Here is a 21,834-nt window from a genome sequence, read left to right on the forward strand (position 1 = left end):
AAAGTTACAAAAATGAGGCTGAATAGTTGATATGCCTTGCTTGGAGTTCAAAGTATTTGTGAAGATTGTATGCTCTGTAGTGGTTACTATATTCCTTTGTGGGGATTTCTATTTCCATATTGATGATTGCGTCTGAAAAAGAGGACGAATAAAGGGCACTTTAATCCCAAACACTTTATGGCAACACAGACTATGTGTATTTATTTGCTGCTGTTATACTTGTCAATGACTACTCTTATAGTTGTCACTAGCAGCCTGTGTAGTTGTCACTGCATGCTCTGTTAGTTGTCACTGGATGCTGTGTTAGTTGTCACTGGATGCTGTGTTAGTTGTTATCACTTACTGTTAGTTGTCACTGGATGCTGTGTTAGTTGTCATCACATGCTCTGTTAGTTGTCAGTGGATGCTTAGTTGATTAGATGTTGTGTTAGTTGTCACTGCATGCTCTGTTAGTTGTCACTGCATGCTCTGTTACTTGTCACTGGATGCTGTTACTTCACACTGGATGCTCTGTCATTTCTCACTGGATGCTCTGTTAGTTGTTAGTGGATGCTGTTTTTTGTTACTGGATGCTCTGTCCCTTGTCACTGGATGCTGTGTTACTTGTCACAATATGCTCTGTCCCTTGTCACTGGATCCTGTGTTGTTAGTAAAACCTTTTGATTATGTGTTTTTTTTTTTTGCAGATGAACTGTTTCCATACGATGTTGCGTGCTGTTAAGCCAGATGAACTGTTTCCATACGATGTTGCGTGCTGCAGGATATACCATGCCACGATACTCCAATGATGAATTGCAAGAGTTGAAGGTTGGCTGTTTGTGGTGGTTGGTTACCCATCCACAAAATGAACATAGGGATGAAGTAATGTCAATGCTATCAGACTTCAACAAGAGCAAGAGGAGGAGATAGAGGAGTCCATTAATTTTTTGTTCTGTTATGCCAGGATGTGTTATGAGATGATTGGCACCTAAGGGTGTGAGCCATGAGTGGCAATAGCTTAATGGTCAATAGGTCCTTTTGTAACAAATTAATCAAATTATGTTTATAATATTATTATCTTTGTTATCAGATGTTATGATACCAATTTCTTGGGGACAACTCACATTTTTATTTTTTTTGTTTTATATCTTTATTGATATCGACAAATTTATGTAATATTAATAAGTAATATAACATGAGTTAATGACAAGTGATATAACAAATGAATATGTGGATATTAACAATTGATATTCAAAATTTTTACAACTGAAGGTGTTATTTATTTGTAATGTTAAGTAATATTTATATTAAAATATAATTAATCAGAAGGTGTTCCTCAGAGTTATGTTCAATTAACAAGTCACTCTGCTCTATTGGCAAGTCACAGTGCTACTAGTGACAAGTCACAGTACTCCATTGGCAAGTCACAGTGCCACCATTGATAAGTCACGGTGCGATGATTGACAAGTCATCTTGCCACCAATGACAAATCCGTGTGTCACGAATGACAAGTCATAGTGCCACCAACGACAAGTCAGTATGCCACCATTGGCAAGTCATAATGCCACCAACGACAAGTCACAGTGCCACCATTGATAAGTCACAGCGCCACCATTAACAAGTCTTAAGGACATGATTGACAAGTCACTATGCCACCATTGACAAGTCACAGTGCCACCATTGACACTTCATTAATAATGATTATATATGACAAATAACCAAAAATATAATATGACAGAGTGATTGAAAATATCATATGTTACTAAAACAGGTTATGTAACTTGAATTCATATTGTTGACAACTTACATCAGCAAATTAATTGACAAGTGACAGTGCTCTATTGATAAGTCATAACAGGTCTAATGACAATACAGGGTGCAGGTATGACAACTTAAATGACAGTAGAATCTAACATGCCAATTCATAGTCAACTTTCATTTACACCTTCATATACATGAAACTACACCTATTTCACAATCCATCCCAAAAAAACACAAGGGTTGCATGTAATTACGAGAAACTAACTATTGGTGTGTATCTATTTACAAAAAATTCTCTTCACACCCATTTACAGTTTTGTTCAACTATACTTACACATCTTGCTCCTCCATTGTATTATCTCTTGTTGCTTCTATGTGGTCCTCATTTTCATTTTCTTCGACATACACATGACCACTTTCTTCATTGAACTTCATCAAATGTTCCACCCCATCATCATCTACCAACTCCACAAAAGTTTTTTTATCAAACACAACTAAGAATTTTGGAAGAAATGAGTTGCTTTCTTTTCCAGCAATTGATGATATAATTTCCTTCAATTCTTCATAACTTGTGCCCTTCTTTACATTGGTTGTTCTTACACTACCTCCCACATATCTCATATTATCTTCTCCATCATTTATAAACTTTCTCCCTATGTGAACAAAGCAAAATAGATGTTTTCCAGATGTACTTGCCATCAATAACTTAAACCTGCATTAAGAATCACGCAACTGTCATTGACAACTTAAGGAGCTACATTGACAAGTGTAGCGGCACACATTGACAACAATCGCGGCCTGATTGACAACACAGTCCCATTTCGTGCTAAGGGTTTCTACCCTCACTAACCTTCATCTTTTTCTTTCTTTGCTACTAAACTAACATCAGAACAGAGGAAAACCACCCAAAACAGAGCACCCATTATCATTCTACACACCCAACTTAAATCACAACACACACCAACAAAAAACATAGCTTTTCCATTCATTAACTTCTGAATCCTAAACCAAAAACAAAAGCTTTGAAATACCATCAGTAACTTAAACCTACATCAAGAAGCACGCAACTGTCATTGACAACTTAAGGAGCTATATTGACAAGTGTAGCGGCACACATTGACAACAATCGCGGCCTGATTGACAACACAGTCCCATTTCGTGCTAAGGGTTTCTACCCTCACTAACCTTCATCTTTTTCTTCCTTTGCCACTAAACTAACGTCAGAACAGAGGAAAACCACCCAAAAACAACTCAAAAACATAGCACCCATTATCATTCTATACACCCAACTTAAATCACAACACACACCAACCAAAAACACAGCTTTTCCATTCATTAACTTCTTAATCCTAAACCAAAAACAAAAGCTTTGAAATACCAAAGGCAAAAACGATTTTTTCATTTCTCATTCCCAAATAAATGCACAATTTGTCAAGAAAGGTAGGAGAGGAGAGAAAAGAAAGTTCCACACCTGAAGATTTGTCAAGCTTCAACATCTTCTTCACGCATGGAAATCCTCGTATTTACAGAAGTTTCACCATGATAATTTTGCGTGGGAAATCCTCACCAAATGAACTTCTCCGTCTCTTTTTCTAATAACAGGTCCAAGGCAAGAGGGTAATTTCCAGATTCTGAAAATTGTATCTAAGTCCCTTTGGGACTTCAGAAAAATTATGGGATTTCAGGGGACCTTTTTGCTGTATTTTTGCTTCTGTGGGACCTCAATGTCATTTTCCCTTAAAAGAAACTAACAGTGTTAAATTAAAGGAACTGAAAACATGTTTTGTAAATTTAAGTGATTAAAGTAAAATTCAATGTAAATTTAAAAGAGCAAACATATACCTTAGTGTGTTTTTTTTGGGGTCTATTATTAGTTTATAATACATTTGTTCCATTTGTTCCTTCCTTTCATCTAACGGATTCAATGGTTAGTTTGGCTCAACGAGAGAAAAGAGAGGGGAGGGATTTTAATGGAGAGAAGGGGAGTGGAAGAATTTTAATATTACCTTGTTTAGATTTATAAAAAAAAAGGAAGGAGAGGAGTTTTAATATTACCTTATCTGGTTCTAAGTGGAGGAGAGGAAAAAATATTTTAACATAGACAATTTTACCCTTGTTTTATTTAAGATTATTTTTTCAAATTTTATAGAATGTTTAATAAAATATAATTGTAAATAACATTTAATATATTGAGCAATACTTATGCCAAAATTCTCATATATTCTAGAACGTGAAATATTATTAAAAAGAAGGCCAAAGTAATGTTCAGCCACAACTTGTACTGTATCCCATATTTGAATGAAATGTTTGGTCATGTAAAAGAGAGAGCAGCGTCTGGAGACAAGAAGAAAAGGATTTAGAGTAGTATATGAATATTAAAAATAAATATGGGTATAACGGTCACAACATGACAAAATATTATCCTTTCCCTCCAAATCCTCCCAATTTTGGAGGGAAGGTTGAGGAGGGGTGAGGAGTTCCCTCCACTCCTAAAATTTATGTGTTGTCAAATGAGGGGAAATGATTAAAATCTTTCCCCCTCTCCTCCAAATCCCTCGTACTAAACACACTCTAAAGCTACGAAAGGAACAGATCATCGGGAAAAAAATTGAGCAATCAATTTCTAACCATGAATTAATATTTTATTACGTGATAAACTAACATAGTACATTTTATTAATATCCAAAAATAATTTTTTTTTCTAGACATATTTTTTTTTGGAGGCAATCAAATATTGAGGCACTATGAAACACTAAATGTGAATACTTTTTCTAATAAAAATTTGAACATTAATTAATCACCCTGTGAAGTACTAGTCTCTTTGGCTAGAATGAACCTCCGCTAGTAATATTAAGAAAATAAAAGTAAAATATTCTAACTTCTCTTGTATTTTGGCTTAATTACATGACCTTTACTCTATTTTAAAAATGTATAGTTAAGTTCAAACCATTAACACCATTAAGAATATTTCAAGAACATGTTTTTTTAGTTAAAAATCATATTAGAAAAAGTTATTTACCATTTTACCCTTAATCATGCTAAATCCTTAATTTTAACTAAAATTGTTTAGAAGAATGTTTCAAAGTTTTTTTTTCTCTTCCTTAATTTTATTTTTTAAAAATTATTTATTTTTCTAATGTTTTTTTAGACAAAACTTAAATAACTTAACTAATGTAGGCCTTACAAGTTTGATTAATTCTTTAAATAAATTTATAATTAAGCAAATATGCGTTTAAATGTTTGTAACAAAAAGTTTGTTTGAAAATTTTAAATATTAAATTAAGGGGGTTTTTAAACCCAAACATAATTTTAGAAGTGCTTTTACGATATATGAAGTAAATATGTAGATGAGTTTGCCTCGTTTTATGAAAAAGTGTTTTTGAAAAGCACTTTTTGAGTTGGCCAAACACCTCCTAAACTATTACATAATCTCTTAAACTTACATCACTTATATTATATAATTAAAAAATTGCATTTAAAACATTTTTTAGCCATCTATAGAAACCTAAATCAATCGATTTGAATTGAGGTAGTGAAAAATTAAAATTATAAAATTTTATAATATAATCAAAATTAACAAATTTTATAACATATTAAAAGGTTTGAAAATATGTATTAAAATAATTTTTGATTGTATCAAAATTTAATTTTTAAACAAATATAAACGTTTGGCATAAAAAAATATAAATATTTAAATAATTCTTATGTGAACAAGGGGTATTCTGATTAAAATAAAAGTTCAAAAATCAAACTTAACAGTCAACTAATAGTTAAATCAGTGAAAACAGAATCTCAAATATATAAAAAAAGATTTGTATAATATATGCTTTCAAAATAAAAAGAAATTTTTGTAATTTAGATAAAATAAAAAGATGTTAGTGTATTTTACTCAAAAAGTAATTGATCATCATTATTGTATACATCAATTGGATTATGCATCCTTTTGTATAGCCCGTAATAGGTGGGCCACTGAAAAGCCCATTTAGTGGGGAAAAAAACTCAATTCAAAGCCAAGATGGGCTTTTGTGGCCCACAAATTGTTACTGGGTCATCTGGTGGCCCAACAAATTGATCAATGGGTTGTCCTTATGGAAGAGTTGTAATTATTTCAAAAGAAAAAAAGCATAACCAACGGAGATTGGGTTTAGTGGAAGGAGCTAGTCTTCCACAGTATGGTGAACCAAGGTTCGAATAGCTGCTGAGAGAGGTGCTTACATTTAGTACCCGACAGTGTCTCGAATAGAATTGCCTCCAATAAAAGGATACCTATATTTTAGCAAAAAAAAAGAAAAAAGACATACCAACAAAAGTTAGATCTAGTGGAAGAAATTAGTTCTTCATAATGTAGTAAACTAAGGTCCGAATCCTCCTGAGAGAGGTACCCACATTTAGTATTCGACAGTGCTTCAAATATGATTGCCTCTAATAAAAGGATATCTATGCTTTAGCCAAAAAAAAAAAACAATAAGAATTAGTTCAGTTGGTAAAAAGTCGGCTCATAACCTACAAGATCGTGAGTTTGAATTCTGCCGCAAATGTAAAGACGTTATTGGTAAGTGATCTGTAAGGACTCTCTGGGTCCATAGGTATGCTTTAATCCTGATGAACCCCGCAAGCAAATGCTCAACCCTCACAAGGAGAGGTGCCCACAATGTCTAACAATGTTCAAATAAGCCTATCTCCTAGAGCTAGTAATATGGGTTGAATCTGCAAGTCCAACCTGCCAAAAATGACAGGTTAGGGTTGGCCAAAAGTCAACTCGCCACCACCTTAAAAAATATAACCGCACCATCATAACCCGAACCTGCAACGGGTTGGCCCACCTATTTTTAAAAAAATAAAATAATGAAGGCAAAAGTAAAACAGATTTTCACTTCAAACTTCATTACCATTAGAAATGATTAGATAAAGAGGGTTATTCAGTGTTGCTCATTGGTTTCATTAGAAAAAAATGTGTGAACTTGTATATTATCATGTTAGGAAATTGCATAATCATATACTATTTGTATTTTATTGTGTTGTAATTTTTATTTGGATGTTTGTAATATTTTATATCATTTCTAGTGTTTTTATTTTTGATTATATATAATTGTTAACATTTAAAAAAATAAGAAAAATAATAAAAATAATAAAAATAAAAAGCAAAAAAATAAAAATTCTAGCTGGTTGGTGGGTTAAGGTTGGCAAAATACCAATCCGCCAGAAAACAGGCATTTTGAACCGGCATCGTGTAACCCACAGCTCACTATGGCCAATCCACAACCTGCGGGTTGATCTGTTTTACCAGCTCTACTGTCTCCAATAAAAAAAATTTGTCTCGCAAAATAAAAATCTTTTTGATGGCCCCCCCCCCCCCGGGACTCTGAAATTTACCTCGCCGCTAATAGCTTGGGACGTAGCACATATGCTTTATCATGGGATACTGGTCCCCAGTCTTACTTTATTGTTATTAGTCTAGACTTACTGAGAGAGATTCTGATATGAATCCCTTTTAATTTGTTAAATTGTGTTTTCATACATGGAGAGTGTGTATATACACACACATATGTGAATGTATTATTTTGTTTAAAAAAGATATATATATGAATGTATTATTTATTGCCAAAAAAATCTTTATTTTATTGGACCACAAACTTTTACGCTTTTGCCTTTAAGAAAACATAGAGGTATGCAATTAAAAGAGATAGAAATAATCATTACTCTCTTTAAAATATACGGAGTGGGTCGCACCATAATTTTTATTCTCTTTAGCATATGTTAGTAGTTTTTAAATTTTATCTCAATGTGCATTATTGCATGACAGAATAATAGTTGATTATTGGTTAAATTATACAAAATTTTCCTGAATTTTACATCAGAGGTAAATAATCTCCTTAATTTTTAAAATTTTACCATTAATTTCCCCAAAACATTTACGTTTATGCATAGAAACTCACATGTAATTAGTTTTGTTCATTATTAATTTGCACATGACTTAAAATTTTAAAATATTATCTGCATACAACTTGAAGTTTTAGGGGGCATATATGTGTATCAGTGTATATCAAAACAAGGGGCATTAAAAGTTTAAATTTACTATTATATTTTAAAAGTTAAGAATGTTAGTTATACATGGTTCTAACTTCTAAGTTCAGCGAAGTCTAATGTAATTAGTCTTGGTTACTCATAATTTCAGCTATGTTACCCTATACAATTCACCCTTAGTAGGAATTTTCCAAAACAAATGAAAATGCAACATTATAAAGAAGGAAATAAAGTATTTGGAATGAGTTGCACAAAAAGCGAACTAAAGAGTTCCCAAAAACAGCTCTAATTAGTTGGCCATCATTATCGATGAATCCAACTATGTGTAATCCTCTTTTGTCCCAAAAGGGTGGAAGAGGCACATATCAAGCGTTATCAAATATATGTACTTGCTCGTATATCAACCCAAACTTAGTGCATAAGTGTGTTTATTGTAATCAATTCATCAGTTCAACTGATCAAAATTCCCTCATGTCAATCATTAATCTTGACTTCCCTTTTGGTGCAAATTAAAGTGGGAAAAAAGGGAGCAGCCAAATTTCTGTACTTGTATTTGGGGCAGTAAAAAGTAAATTTTGACGGAAGAAAATTCCTCAACGTTTGATACACTAATTTGCCTATTTCTGATTTTTAGTATAAAATCTAGTTTTTAATTTAATTTTATAACTTAAATTAAATTATAAATTAGAGTTTATATCAAGGAGAGGAGATAGTGGGTTACTAGCTTTCATGCTATTAGACTCAAGTCTATTGGCCCTAACATTTAAACACTATACACATCAATAGTGCATTAGAAAAAGAAGAGAATGCGTTTAAAAAAGAAGTAGAAATCTGAAGAGAGCTGTGTTTGTACATGCTAATTACATTCCTGAATGTAACAGAAAAATAGGATTAGAGTATTAAAAGCATTATGAATAAAATGAGAGTGTTGGATGCATTTTTATTAAAAAAAAAAATTCCATCATATCCTCCTATTGCAATGTGCTTAATTATTAATGATATGTTACACACAACAGAAGATATGTTACACTCATAGATCATAATTGTACTTGCTTAAATTCATGTCCTTTTAGTCAATTAAATTTTTAACTAGAGATTTTTTTACCAATTTTCCCTAGCTTCTGAGCATTGTACAATATGAAAATTATCGGAAGGTTCCATTTGCAACTTTCTTTCTATATAATTTTTAAGCGCTTCGTGTTCTCCGGATTGATTAATACCTATTCATGTGTTGTGAATTGTGACAAAATAAAACGTGGTGTCTAAAGATTTTTTTTTTGCTAGCTAGGATAAATTTAGGCACATGTATTTTTATATCTACACTTTTTTTTGAAAAAAAATTTCAATATTTCTAATGTTCATAGTCAACGCTTGCCTCCATTTGCCTCTATTATGGATTGAGATTGTTGTAGCCTTTTTAGAGTTGATACGGGTAAAATGACATCATAGTAACTCATTTACATGCGAGCACGTGTGAGACTCTCATCACTTTATAGATATATATATATATATATATTTAATGTAAATCCATTTAAATTTAAGACTAATCTCTATTTCAGGATTTAAATTTATGTTCTCTTATTTATGGGATGACACTGTTTATCATTTCAACCAAAAGTTTGTTGTTGTACTCTTTCGGTTCTTAATATAGGACTTAATTGTTGAGTTGGTTTTAGTTCTAAATATAAGACCCATTTTTCATATTTATCAACTTTCTCTAAATTACCCATATGGATACTCCCTTAACCATAATCAAGTAGAAAAAGAAGAGGAGATATTAAGAAAGATGATTACGGTATTTTAGGAAAAACGTGTCATATTTTTTATAATTAACTAACTTACCTAACTTCCTTAATTTAATCAAATTAGTTAAATGGGTCTTATATTAAGGATCGGAGAAGTATTATTTATTTAATATATTTTTTTTGCCAGCTATTTATTTATTTATTTAATATATAGTCTTATATTTGTCATGGGGTGGGGATTTTTGTACATTTCCTGGAGTTAATAGACAAACTTGTACTATGCTTTGAGTTTATGATTCCAGCAGCTCTATGCAAAGTATTTAGAGTTTTCTTTCCCTTCAGCTAATTAATTATTTAAATATCAATATCTTTCATTGCAGTTTTTCTCTTCCACCAACAAAATATAGATTAATGATAACGCCCAAAACAATAAATAATTAAATAAACTCTAAACCCTCACGCCGTTTTTTTTTCCTTTTGGTATGTTGTATGAAATTTTTTAAATTTATATTGTCCAAGTCATAATTAGTGGATGATAATGATTGATATAAATTGCATATTTTTATGTATTTTTGGCTTGAAACATTTTTATGTTTTTAATAAATAATTAGATATTGTTACCAAAACATAATTACATATTAATATTGGAAGTTTATAATTGATTTTAATTGATAATTATGGTAATTATATTGTCATATATTAACATTAATTATTAATTAATACTATATACATAATATATCAATTATTCAATTTAATAGTTGTAGTTGATATATTTTGACCAAAAAAATTAATAGTTCATATATCATTACTTTTATTTTGGGGTTAACATGATTTTTTGTCCTTCAAATTATGAATGGAAAAAAACTGAGAAACTAAAATTTAAAATTTAAAATTTGAGAAATTAAAATTAAAGTCAGGGTAAATTAAAAAAAAATTATATTAACCTTTATTTTATTAGCCCCTTCTTCGTTCCCCGGTTTAACTCGACGCGCCCGCTCGGAAACACAGAAGGAAAACAATCACGTCTTTTTGACCGCCAAACCCCTCTTGTTTCTTCTTCCCCAATTTTGAACCACTTCGTCACTTTCTCTTCTCACTGCTAATAAAAGTAGCACTGAAAGAAACTTCCCAAAGCCAAGAAAGCAGGCTACTCTGTAACTTTGAATCAAAAGGGGAAGTGGAAACCATAAAGCAAGGCCAAGAAGCAGTCAGAAAGTAAACGCACTAGACATGCTGGGATTCTTTCGAAGAGACAACTCCGCCGATGCTTCACCACCATTCCCGGCGGCGACGTCCTCGTCGTCGCCTTCTGTGCCCCCGGTGACTGGCCCGGCGAGGCCCATACGATTGGTCTATTGTGACGAGAAGGGAAAGTTTCGGATGGATCCAGAAGCCGTCGCCACTCTTCAGCTTGTGAAGGAACCCATTGGCGTGGTCTCTGTTTGCGGACGGGCTCGCCAAGGCAAAAGCTTTATATTAAATCAGGTAAATTTTCGTCCCCTGAAATGGAATTTCAGCGAGGGTTTTTAGTTTTTGGTTGAAAGGGAAGTTTAGGATTAGGGTTCATATTTGCTGGCGCTGCTTAATTAGGGCTTTGAAAGGTTTCTATTTTGTTGAAGGATTGAATATTTGATATTTGGATAATACTGTTGTGCTTCTGCCCGCGATCATATTTTTCTTGACTAAATTGTTGTTGAATGGCTCTGAGACCATTCTTACCAAGCTAATACAACACGGGAGATTGGATTTTTAATTCGGGGCTTGTGGAGAGCCCCCCATTTCCCTGTTTATGTGCGACAATTACCTTGAGGATTGTGAATAAATAGTTTTCTTTCTGAATATTTATGTGCGGCAATTTTGGAGCTCTTCTGGAGCGTGTAATAGTTTGTAAGAGTGAGAAACTCTTGGGACCTTTTTGTGTATCTTCTAGCTCTGCTTGATTGGATATGTTTTGAGAGACAGTTAGTTAAAATGTAACTGAAGAGATGTGAATAGTGATCGGTTGAGAGCTTATGCGGTAGCTTTAAGGTTCCTTCATAAATCGTTTGTAACTTCTTATTCTATTCTTATTTATTAAAGGCACCTTTTGTGTGCAAGAAATTTTGTATCAAGGGTAGGTGGGAATGCTGAATTGTTTATTTTTATATGTAGCTAAAAGTTAACATCCTGATGGACCTGGCCAAAAAGTTGCTCCAGGAATATGGTTGAATATGGTTGATTGTTTTGGTGGGGTGATTTAAGGGACTTCAATATTACACGTGTTTTGGGATTCTGTAGTATAAGATCTAAAGAGGAAAAAACACACACATACCGGTGTGTCTGCATATGCAAACACACATTTCCATGCATAGAGTCTGTGAAGAAAAACAATAGTCGTGATATACGCATAGTCGAGTGTGTATCTGTGGAGAACAGTAGTCTGGATCTAGAAGAGGAGAGAAAGAAGCTTGATTGTAAAGGAAACCTCAAACTGAAAAATCATTCATTAAATCTCCTTGGTTCATACTGAAGGCTTATTGTGAGGTCAAATCTCATGTTTAAGTTTGGTTACACTATAGATTGAGACATGCAGTCTTTGGAAGACTATAAAAATACTTTTAACCATGGAATGCTTCTGTCAGATCAATTTGTGTTTCTTGTTTTAGGAAGCTTGTTTCATTAGGAAAAATAAGGGGAAAAAAATAATAAACTAGCGATATAGTATTGACATAAGCACTATCTAATAAAGAATTTGATTTGATTGTTATTAACTTGGCAGCTTCACTGGTTTGCAAATCTCCCTATATAAATTCATTGTAGATATAACTTTTATCATTCGTAGCTATAAAATTCTCTTGAAAGCAATTCACAGTAGCCTGTTTATCATGATTTGATGGAAAACATTTCTGACTCATGGGAGAGTTGTTTCATGGCTGGAATTGATGGGAAAATCACTTTAATTGTGCAAGTTGTGCTAGGAATTCCAAATGTAAGTTTCAAGGATTCAAAACAACCAGCTTTCTCTTGTTTAGCATGGTTTGTAAATGACTTGATGGACCTGAATTTCAAAGATCATGTTCAGCCACTCCTTTTTTGGATAGGCTTGGTGGAAAATTTGCCACGAAGAAATTGATTAGTTTCCACTTCCTTCTCTAATTTATCTCTAGTACCGGCCATGTTTTATCTATATGTTACCAAGAGTTGTTAGTTTAGAGTCTGGTCTAGTGTAGTGTTCTCGATGATGGACAAAGCTCTGGGTGATAGTGATGACATTTGTCTCACAAAATTGGAGAACAATTAGTTTTGGACTTGGTTAGTTCTGAGTTCTGAGTTGTTGATGTTGTTGTTTAATAGCTTATTTGAGACTGTGACTTATGCTTAGTTTTTATTTTTTCTCATCAGGGGTTCCTATCTGATATTTGTGTGTAGGCCTTGTCTGTTGCCAATTGGATGCAATTGAATTCCATTTATATATTACATCACTATTCATGATTGTCAAACACTAGTAAGGAAACCTTGTTTAACGTAAATTCTCAATCTTCCAAAGCATATGTTCTTCAGCTGGTGTCCACTTCATCCTCCAAACCTTAAGAAAGAACACAACTTGATATCATAGGATCACTGTGTCATATGTGATAATTTTTCTGAGAAATAAAGGTTATTTTCCACTGCTAAACCATCTATTGAGTCAGATTTCCAATTGTACATCTCTTGCTTCTTTCAGTCCTTCAACACAACAACTGTACCCAAGCTTTGTTTCCAGTTCTAGTCCTTCTAAGGTTTCTCCTATAATAGGTTCCTACTTCTTTCGGTTGCCAAAAGGTGCTTGCGTCTTACCTAAAACAAGTGCCTAAGGAGGCAAAAGATGAACGCCTTTTGGTGCCTGACTTAACCCAGCACCTCTCATGCTATGACAAACAGCAGGGGTCTTTGCTGCCTCACCTTAGCACCTTAGGTGGTGAGGCAGGCGCCTTTGATTGCACTGGTCCTGAAATAAGATGAGGCCATCTAATTGCATTCTAACTTCATGCCTTTCATATTTATATTGCAGCTTTTAGGGAAGAGTAGTGGATTCCAAGTAGCACCAACGCATCGGCCATGTACCAAAGGTCTGTGGTTATGGAGTGCACCTTTGAAGAGAACTGCACTTGATGGAACAGAGTACAATCTTCTGCTATTAGACAGCGAAGGAATAGATGCCTATGATCAAACGGTCAGATTTTCAGTTTTCCTAGTGATAAATGTGTTTTTCTCCTATTGTAGATAAATTTCTATTTGTAATTGTTATATTTCATTTCTAGTTTACATACAGGCATCTCTTTGTTTCTTCTTATTTGACTTGTTAAAATGTTTTGCCCCTTTGGTTTATACAGGGAACATACAGCACCCAGATATTTTCATTAGCTGTGCTTCTGTCTAGCATGTTCATTTATAACCAGGTGTGAACCTCTTCTGATCCTGGATGGTCACTTTGTATTCTGTTGCCTGCTATAGGATTTTACTCCATTTTCTGTTCCCTTCTCTTCTACATTTCTTGCTGAAAATTTTCTCTCGTTCAGATGGGTGGTATTGATGAGGCTGCCCTGGATCGTCTGTCTCTTGTCACTCAAATGACAAAGCACATTCGTGTCAGAGCATCTGGAGGAAGGACTTCTGCATCTGAGCTTGGGCAGTTTTCCCCAATTTTTGTTTGGCTTCTTAGGGTGAGATGTTTGGAGCCTTTTTGTTACTGTTTGCCACCAGCTAAACTGAAAATATGAACTTTGAAGTTTGATGGTTTTGGTTTTGTAGCATAGTTGAACTATTTAGTTATTTTCTGCTTTGTTGCTTGCAGGATTTCTATTTGGACTTAACAGAAGATAACAGAAAAATAACTCCTCGTGACTATCTGGAACTTGCTTTGAGGCCTGTCCAAGGGAGCGGAAAAGACATAGCTTCTAAAAATGAGGTATTTTTTCTGATTCTATCCCAGTTCTCTGTGGGCTCATGAAGGCATGTCACAGATATTTCTGGTTGAAATTTGAACAATATATTCAGCTGGACATACAACTTATCTATCTGTTAAGATTTCAATGATTATGTACTGTATATGGTTCGTGATGCTGCATGTTTATAGTGATTGTTTTCTTAAGCTCTTAAAGAATATTGGGAACTATTTTTCTTTTTTTGTATGATTCCTAATTATCCGATAATATCAATCACAAGATTCGAGATTCCATTCGGGCTTTATTCCCAGATAGGGAATGCTTCACCCTTGTGCGACCATTGAATAATGAAAGTGATTTGCAGCGACTTGATCAAATATCGGTTAGTAACTTGCCATCTCTCTCTCTCTCACACACACACACACACACCCACACCCACACCAGTACTTTTTTCCTCTGGTTTTGCAATGTATTGCCCAACTACATGCGGAAATTTTATCTTCAATATGCAGTTGAACAGATTAAGGCCTGAATTCCGGTCTGGTCTTGAGGCATTGACGAAATTTGTTTTTGAAAAAACAAGGCCCAAGCAAGTTGGGGTGACCATGATGACAGGTCCTGTGCTGGTTGGCATTACCCAGTCTTATCTGGATGCTATCAACCAGGGTGCTGTGCCAACTATTTCTTCCTCTTGGCAGGTCAGAATCATACTTTTAGATGATAAGTTGACCTGTGTGATAAAAAGATTTGCTTAATGTTATAAAATTTTCTCATGAGTGTAGTGCTTGTGGTTGTGTAATGAGCTTTCCCCCCCCCTCCCTGGGGAGTTGTTGCTAATTTACATGTTTTAACATTTCAATTAAGCTTTTGCTTTTCATTTTGAGCTCTGCACATTAATAATTTATTTCTCATCTTTTCAAACTTACAAAATCCAGTGGAAATTCACAGAAATTGTTAGCCATTGGAAGATTTACTAGAATCTTCTCTGTTTCTTGCCCAGTATAATTCATCAATGGGAGAAGAAACTTAACGTTACTGAGAGTATAATATCTATATACCATAGCTTAGTCTAACTTACAGTCTGAAACATTTTCTTAATTTGATGTTCTTTTTGGTTTTTTTGTCCGTTAGATATTAGATATTAACTGCTGGTTTTTTGGCAGAGTGTTGAAGAAGCTGAGTGTCGTCGTGCGTATGATTCTGCTGCTGAAATGTATATGTCCTCTTTTGATCGTTCAAAGCCACCTGAAGAAGTGAGTAAACCATATTCATAGATGTGGAATGTTTGTCTCCTTTCCTTTCCTAATGATAGTGACTGCAGGGTGCTTTGAGAGAAGCACATGAAGAAGCGGTTCAGAGAGCAATGGCTGCCTTTAATGATAGCGCTGTAGGGATTGGTCCCACAAGAAAGAAATATGAGGGCCTTCTGCAGAAATTCTTCAAAAAAGCATACGAGGTACTGGATATTTGAAATTAGCCGTTTGTGGCTCATTATTAGCTCACTGGTTATTTTGAAGCCTATAATCTGATGTTTTCTCGTAGTCTGGATAACAATGTTAATTACTGTGTGCACTTATTGTATCTTAATTGATATTTTTGTCTCCTTATTTGAATAGTTTCTATTTCACAACATCTAGTGGCTGAGTTTCTGTTTACTTGCAATTTGAAGTGCAATTTAGTTGTTATTTCTAAAATTTCTGGAGGGCTGTTACGGATTTAAGTTCCTAGTGGGATTTTCTGATTACAAGGTGAACCTATTTTTCTTTTGCCTATATGCACTGTTCTGTTGTAGTCTTCTCACTCTGGCCCTCAAGTTTTTGTCAGTTTTGGGGTTCAAATTTTTCTTTTACCTTCTGGTTTAATTTGTTCTGTTGGGTTGTGCTTATGTTGAGTATTTTATTTTGTTTTAACCTTTTATTATTGACAGAAGTAATGAAACTAGCAGCAATTATTATTATTATTTTTTGGGTTGTTTCTTTCTAGCTCCGTACTCCCTCCGGTTTTAAAAACAAGGCTTATCAAAGAGTTTTAGTTTGGTCCTAAGTATAATGTCCAATTTTCTCGCTTCCTATATTGTTTCTTTCCTATAATATCCTATTTGTTGGGGCATTTTTATCTTCGAGCACTGACCAAATAATTTCCTTTTAACCAGGATTATAAAAGGAATGCATTCATGGAGGCTGATCTTCGATGCTCAAATTCTATACTGAGTATGGAAAAGAGGCTCAGGGCGGCTTGTCATGCTTCAGAGGCAAGCATAGATAATGTTGTGAAGGTAATTGTCAAGACTAAAAAAGAACTTACCAATGCATCTTCTATGGTCTTCACTTTTGCTAAAAAAGGGTTCCTTGTTGAACTAACGACTGAGAATGTTGGATGCAGGTTCTTGATGCTCTTCTTTCTGAATATGAAACATCAGTTCAAGGTCCAGGGAAGTGGCAAAAACTAGCCGTCTTTTTACAGCAAAGGTTTGTGGAGCTATTATTATGCCATGTTTATTCCATCCAACTCTTCCTAATTCATATGTTGTTGACACCAGTTTTGAAGGCCCAGTACTGGACCTTGTCAAGAGATTGATTGAAAAGGTTGGATCAGAGAGGGCTACTCTTCAAACAAAATGCAGAATGATTGAAGATAATATGGCCCTACTCAAAAAGCGCTTGGAAGCCTGTGAGAGTCAAAAGTCAGAGTACATCAAACGCTATGAAGATGCCATCAATGATAAGAAGAAGCTTACTGATGAATATATGAATCGCATTACTGATCTGCAGTCAAATCGTCGCTCATTAGAAGAGAGATATTCTAGCTTATCAAAAACATTGGACTCTACCAAGCAGGAAACCATCGAGTGGAAAAGGAAATATGAACAAGCCTTGTCAAGGGAAAAAGCTGAGGTAGATCAAGCTAGTTCTGAAGTAGCAGCTCTCAAATCCCGAAGCAATGCTGCAGAGGCAAGGTTGGCAGCAGCAAGGGAACAAGCTCAGTCTGCCCAAGAAGAGGCTGAGGAGTGGAAACGGAAATATGACATTGCTGTTAGAGAAGCAAAAGCTGCTCTGGAGAAGGCAGCTAGTGTTCAGGAACGCACAAACAAGCAAACTCAGTTAAGGGAAGATGCTCTAAGAGAAGAATTCTCCAGCACTTTGGCTGAAAAAGTGAGTTCTCTCCTCATTTGTACCTTCACATTTCTTTAGCAAATATTTATTTGCCTAGTATTGCTGGCGTATGGAGATTGGTACATCAAAGTTAGGATCCCTGGTTTCAGCTTATCAGTTTTCCATATGTTGCATGCAATGCAAATGCTGTTTACAGTATATGATTCGTTCCATCTTTGCTGACTATGCAGGAGGAAGAAATAAAGGAGAAGCGTGCCAAAATTGAGTATGCTGAGCAGTGTTTGACAACTTTGAAGGTAGACTTGAAGGTGAGATTCTCAGATTAAGTTGTTCAAAGGAAAACTCTGCAGATTTCTTGCACTTTTTGTTTATCGAATATGCCAGAGCACTTTAGTTCAATAGTGACACCTACACAATAACTCCTCAACCGCATAAGACCACTCAATTCACTCGTACTATGGTTCCGTTACTTTCTTAAATCATTACCTCGTGATTTGTTGCGCTAGAAGCAACTTTTACTGCCATATAGTGATTCTTAGGAGCTCTTACCCTCAGCTTGAAGTTCACAAATGTTGCTACTTGTTACAAATAAAACCCAACGGAAAAACTTATGTAATTTGCTTTGTTGGGCTTTTGTACAATCACCATGGGGAAAGGTTTGGGATATTGGGAGTTTGAATTCATATATTATGCTATATTGAGGCTTTAACTGGAAATTTTAGGTGCTTTCATGAATGGGAAAAATTTATTTCGGTGCTTCAAGCTTTTGCATTGTGATTTTAATTATGATTTGTTATTTGGACCACTTTTATGCCTTTTGAGGTTGAATTTCATATGTCTTGCTTTTGCAGGCTGCTGAGTCAAAGATAAGGAGCTATGATGCAGAAATATCATCATTGAGGTCTGAATTAAAAGAATTGGCTGAGAAGCTGGAAACAGCAAATTCGAAGGCCCAAATGTATGAGAAGGATGCTATGGTATTTCAGCAGGAGAAGATTCATCTGGAGCAGAAGTACCAATCTGAGTTTGCAAGATTTGCGGAGGTCCAAGAAAGGTGCAGAAGTGCTGAAAAAGAAGCTGCAAGGGCTATTGAAGTGGCTGACAAAGCACGGGCTGAAGCAGGAATGGCTCAGAAAGAGAAGAGTGAGATGCAGAGGCTGGCTATGGAGAGACAGTCGCAAATTGAAAGGGCTGAAAGGAGAATTGAAAATTTAGGGAGGCAGAAGGATGACTTGGAAGCCAATTTGCAGAGAACAAAGGAGTCGGAGAAGGATGCACTTTCCAGAGTTGCAGAGCTAGAGGAAAGGGTGGAACAAAGAGAGAAGCAAATAGATTCACTTTTGGATTCAAATGATGCGGAGAGGAAGAGTAATGTTCAGATTCTTCAAAATCTTTTGGAAAGTGAACGCGCAGCACATGCAGAAGCAAGTAACAGGGCTGAGGCTCTCTCTCTGCAGCTGCAGTCTGCGCAAGCAAAGATTGATTCTCTTCATCAAGAATTGACCAAGTATCGACTCAATGAAACATTAGACAGTAAGCTCAAAACTACTTCCCATGGTAAGCGCTTGCGTGTAGATGGTGAAGTTGGCGTAGAATCTGTTCAAGACATGGATATGAGCCCAAGAATTATGAGGGGAAGCAAGAGATCGAAGAGCACTTCCAGCCCAGTTAGATACACCCATCCAGAAGATGGTGGTTCCATCTTTGAGGGTGATGACAACAATCATAGTCAGCAAACGAATGAAGAGGATTACAAGAAGTTTACAGTCCTGAAGCTTAAGCAAGAGCTGACAAAGCACAACTATGGTGATCAATTACTACAGTTGAAGAATCCCTCCAAGAAAGATATTCTTGCCCTTTATGAGAAATGTGTTCTTCAAAAGTTATAGCAGCATATGTTGGGGGCTTATAGAATTGAAGACTTCTAACCCAAAAAGAAAAAAAACGAAGGTCTTTACATTTAGGTCTTGTTATGATGCATCTAATCGCCTCCAGTAGCTGACACTGATTGGTACATAGGCCCACATAAATTTCTGTGGTATAGGTGAGATTTAGGACTAGGAATGCTGTGTCAATATAGTCATGTTTGAGTGCTATTATTCCATTTTGGGTATGTTTTCTTGGGTTTGTTTCCAATCACCGTACTGTTGGCCATGGAATTTTAGTCTTGTATTTATTTATGGGGTGCCTAGTGCTTAGTTTGGCTGTATTGCGTACAGCGTGTGTTGTGTTGTGTTCTGTAGTGGTCATGCTTTGGGGGACCAGTAACCATAGGAAAATGGTTCGGAGATTAGGTGGTGTTGAATCAGATATGACTTGCCAATTGTGCCTCATCCTAAAGTCGATTTGTTTACTGATTCTTTTGTGCAGCTTGTATGATGTGGCATATGGTTGTTATTAAAACTGATGTGTTTTGGTTGTCTTGTTTTATCTCTGAAGGAGCTTTACTTTGAAGCTAAATATTAAAAAAAAAAGAAGAAATTACTACCTCTGGATCTAGTTAGGAGGTTGAATTTGAATTAAAACGCAAGATCTAATGTATTTTGTTTTTCATACTTAACAAATGATTGAAGAAGGTATTTTAGAGAAATTAATACATATTTTTAACAAATAATTGATTTAACTAGTTTGTTAAAACCAAAAAAAAAAACTTGGTTCCAAATGTCACTTGGAGGATAATTAGTAAATTTTTTTAAAATTTTGTTCATATTAAATATGATAAAGAAAAGATGTAAGAGAACATTTTTTTTAATGCCTTTTCGTATTTGTGAAAAAATTATTAATTTAATGTTTTTACTTTTTTTTGTGATAACTCTGGTACCAGCTGTGTTGAGCAACTAGCTAATCCTGATCGCAGGAATATGAACTCGCTAAGGAGGGTATTTTGCTCCCGCTAGGGGTGAGCAACAAACCCATTACCCGCTAGCCCGCACATGACCCATGAAATTTTTGCCCATTTAAGCCCGTCCAATTAGCCCAAATAAGATATTATAAACGGGCGGGCTTAAATGGGCGGGGTAGCCCATTAAACGGGTTGGGCTATGGGCAAGGTATTGGGCTGCCCATACCCGCCCGTTTAAGTTTTAAGTTTTTAAAAATATTTTTATTCTTCATTTAATTGATGATATTGTTTCTCATTCATCTTTTATCAAACATTCATGTTTGTCTAAGCTTTTATTTTATCCTTTAGGTAAAAGTTGGAATTTTCAAAGTTTATGAGACTTTATGATTGATGACTACTTTTATGATTTTATCAGACTTTAATTGTTTGCGAATCTAAGTGAGGTTGTGTGATTGAATATGGTTGATGCTATTTCATATTTAATTTGCTATTTGGTATGTAAAATTTATTGACAGCTTCATAAGGTTACATATACAAAATAACTATACTGAAAAAAATTTAAAAAAAATAAATGGGTTACCCCGTAACCCGGTTAGCCCAAACGGGCTGCCCCATAGCCCATTTAATACGGGCTAAATGGGTTACTACCGGGTTATGGGTTAGCCCATGCCCATTTATGAATAAATGGGCGGGCTATGGGCTAACCTTCGAGTTAGCCCACCCCGCCCATTGCTTAGCTCTAGCTCCCGCTAAGTTAATGCATATTTTGCTATGCAAGGAAGATGTACAAATGACTTACATTGGACCTCTTTCAATGTTTTTTAACATATTTTTTTAATAAATTTTTTCAATAAGATCAACAGGATATAACCTTTGATCTATACGAAAATCAAGCTTTTTGCACTCTATCTAATCACTTATTGTCCATTATATTTATTTTAATTTTGATTGGGATTGGAATATGGATTTCATTTCAATTAACAGAGACGTTTCCAAAGTCGCCAATTGAAACTAAATTATACCCAAAAAAAAGATCCAACACATGGGCTGGGTCATGCATTCTGCGAGGAAATGGCCTATTTATAGATTCAATCCAACGCTTATTTAACTTAAGCTGTTTTAATGTCTTGGAATCCTTCAAATGGTGGCTCCTTCACTCTTAGAAGTGCGTACTACTTAATTGAAGAGAATCCCCCTCAAGCCTATAATCCCACTTCTAAGCTTATTTGGAGATGGCGAGGAGTGGAGAGAAGTAGAGTGTTTATGTGGAAGGTTCTACAAAACAAACTTCCTACAAATGCTTGGAGGAGTGCGTGGTCACAAGCTTCCCCTCTCTGTGACCTTTTGTAACTTGGAAAGAGAGGCCCATATAAATCCAACTGAGGTCATTAAGCAGAGCTGGAAGTATTTTACTCAAATGTCTGTTCGTGCTAATGATAAGGCCGAAAGTAGCTTTGGGAATTTAA

At 35.0% G+C, this 21,834-nt stretch overlaps 1 protein-coding gene across 1 annotated transcript; it reads left to right on the forward strand.

The window, feature by feature from the left end:
• Positions 1–10,548: 10,548 nt before the first annotated feature.
• On the forward strand, positions 10,549–19,956 carry LOC114724395 (guanylate-binding protein 2). The gene is made up of 14 exons (XM_028910728.1): positions 10,549–10,994; positions 13,540–13,701; positions 13,862–13,927; positions 14,048–14,191; positions 14,323–14,436; positions 14,694–14,795; positions 14,926–15,111; positions 15,577–15,666; positions 15,735–15,869; positions 16,566–16,688; positions 16,796–16,881; positions 16,953–17,565; positions 17,757–17,834; positions 18,378–19,956. The coding sequence occupies exons 1-14, from the start codon at positions 10,740–10,742 to the stop codon at positions 19,413–19,415; spliced, it is 3,192 nt and encodes a 1,063-aa protein (XP_028766561.1). The 5' UTR covers positions 10,549–10,739; the 3' UTR covers positions 19,416–19,956.
• Positions 19,957–21,834: the final 1,878 nt, after the last annotated feature.

Source organism: Neltuma alba, unplaced genomic scaffold, assembly GCF_004799145.2.
Source record: "Neltuma alba isolate B1F8T4 unplaced genomic scaffold, ASM479914v2 tig00012187_pilon, whole genome shotgun sequence".
Classification (NCBI taxonomy): Eukaryota; Viridiplantae; Streptophyta; class Magnoliopsida; order Fabales; family Fabaceae; genus Neltuma; species Neltuma alba.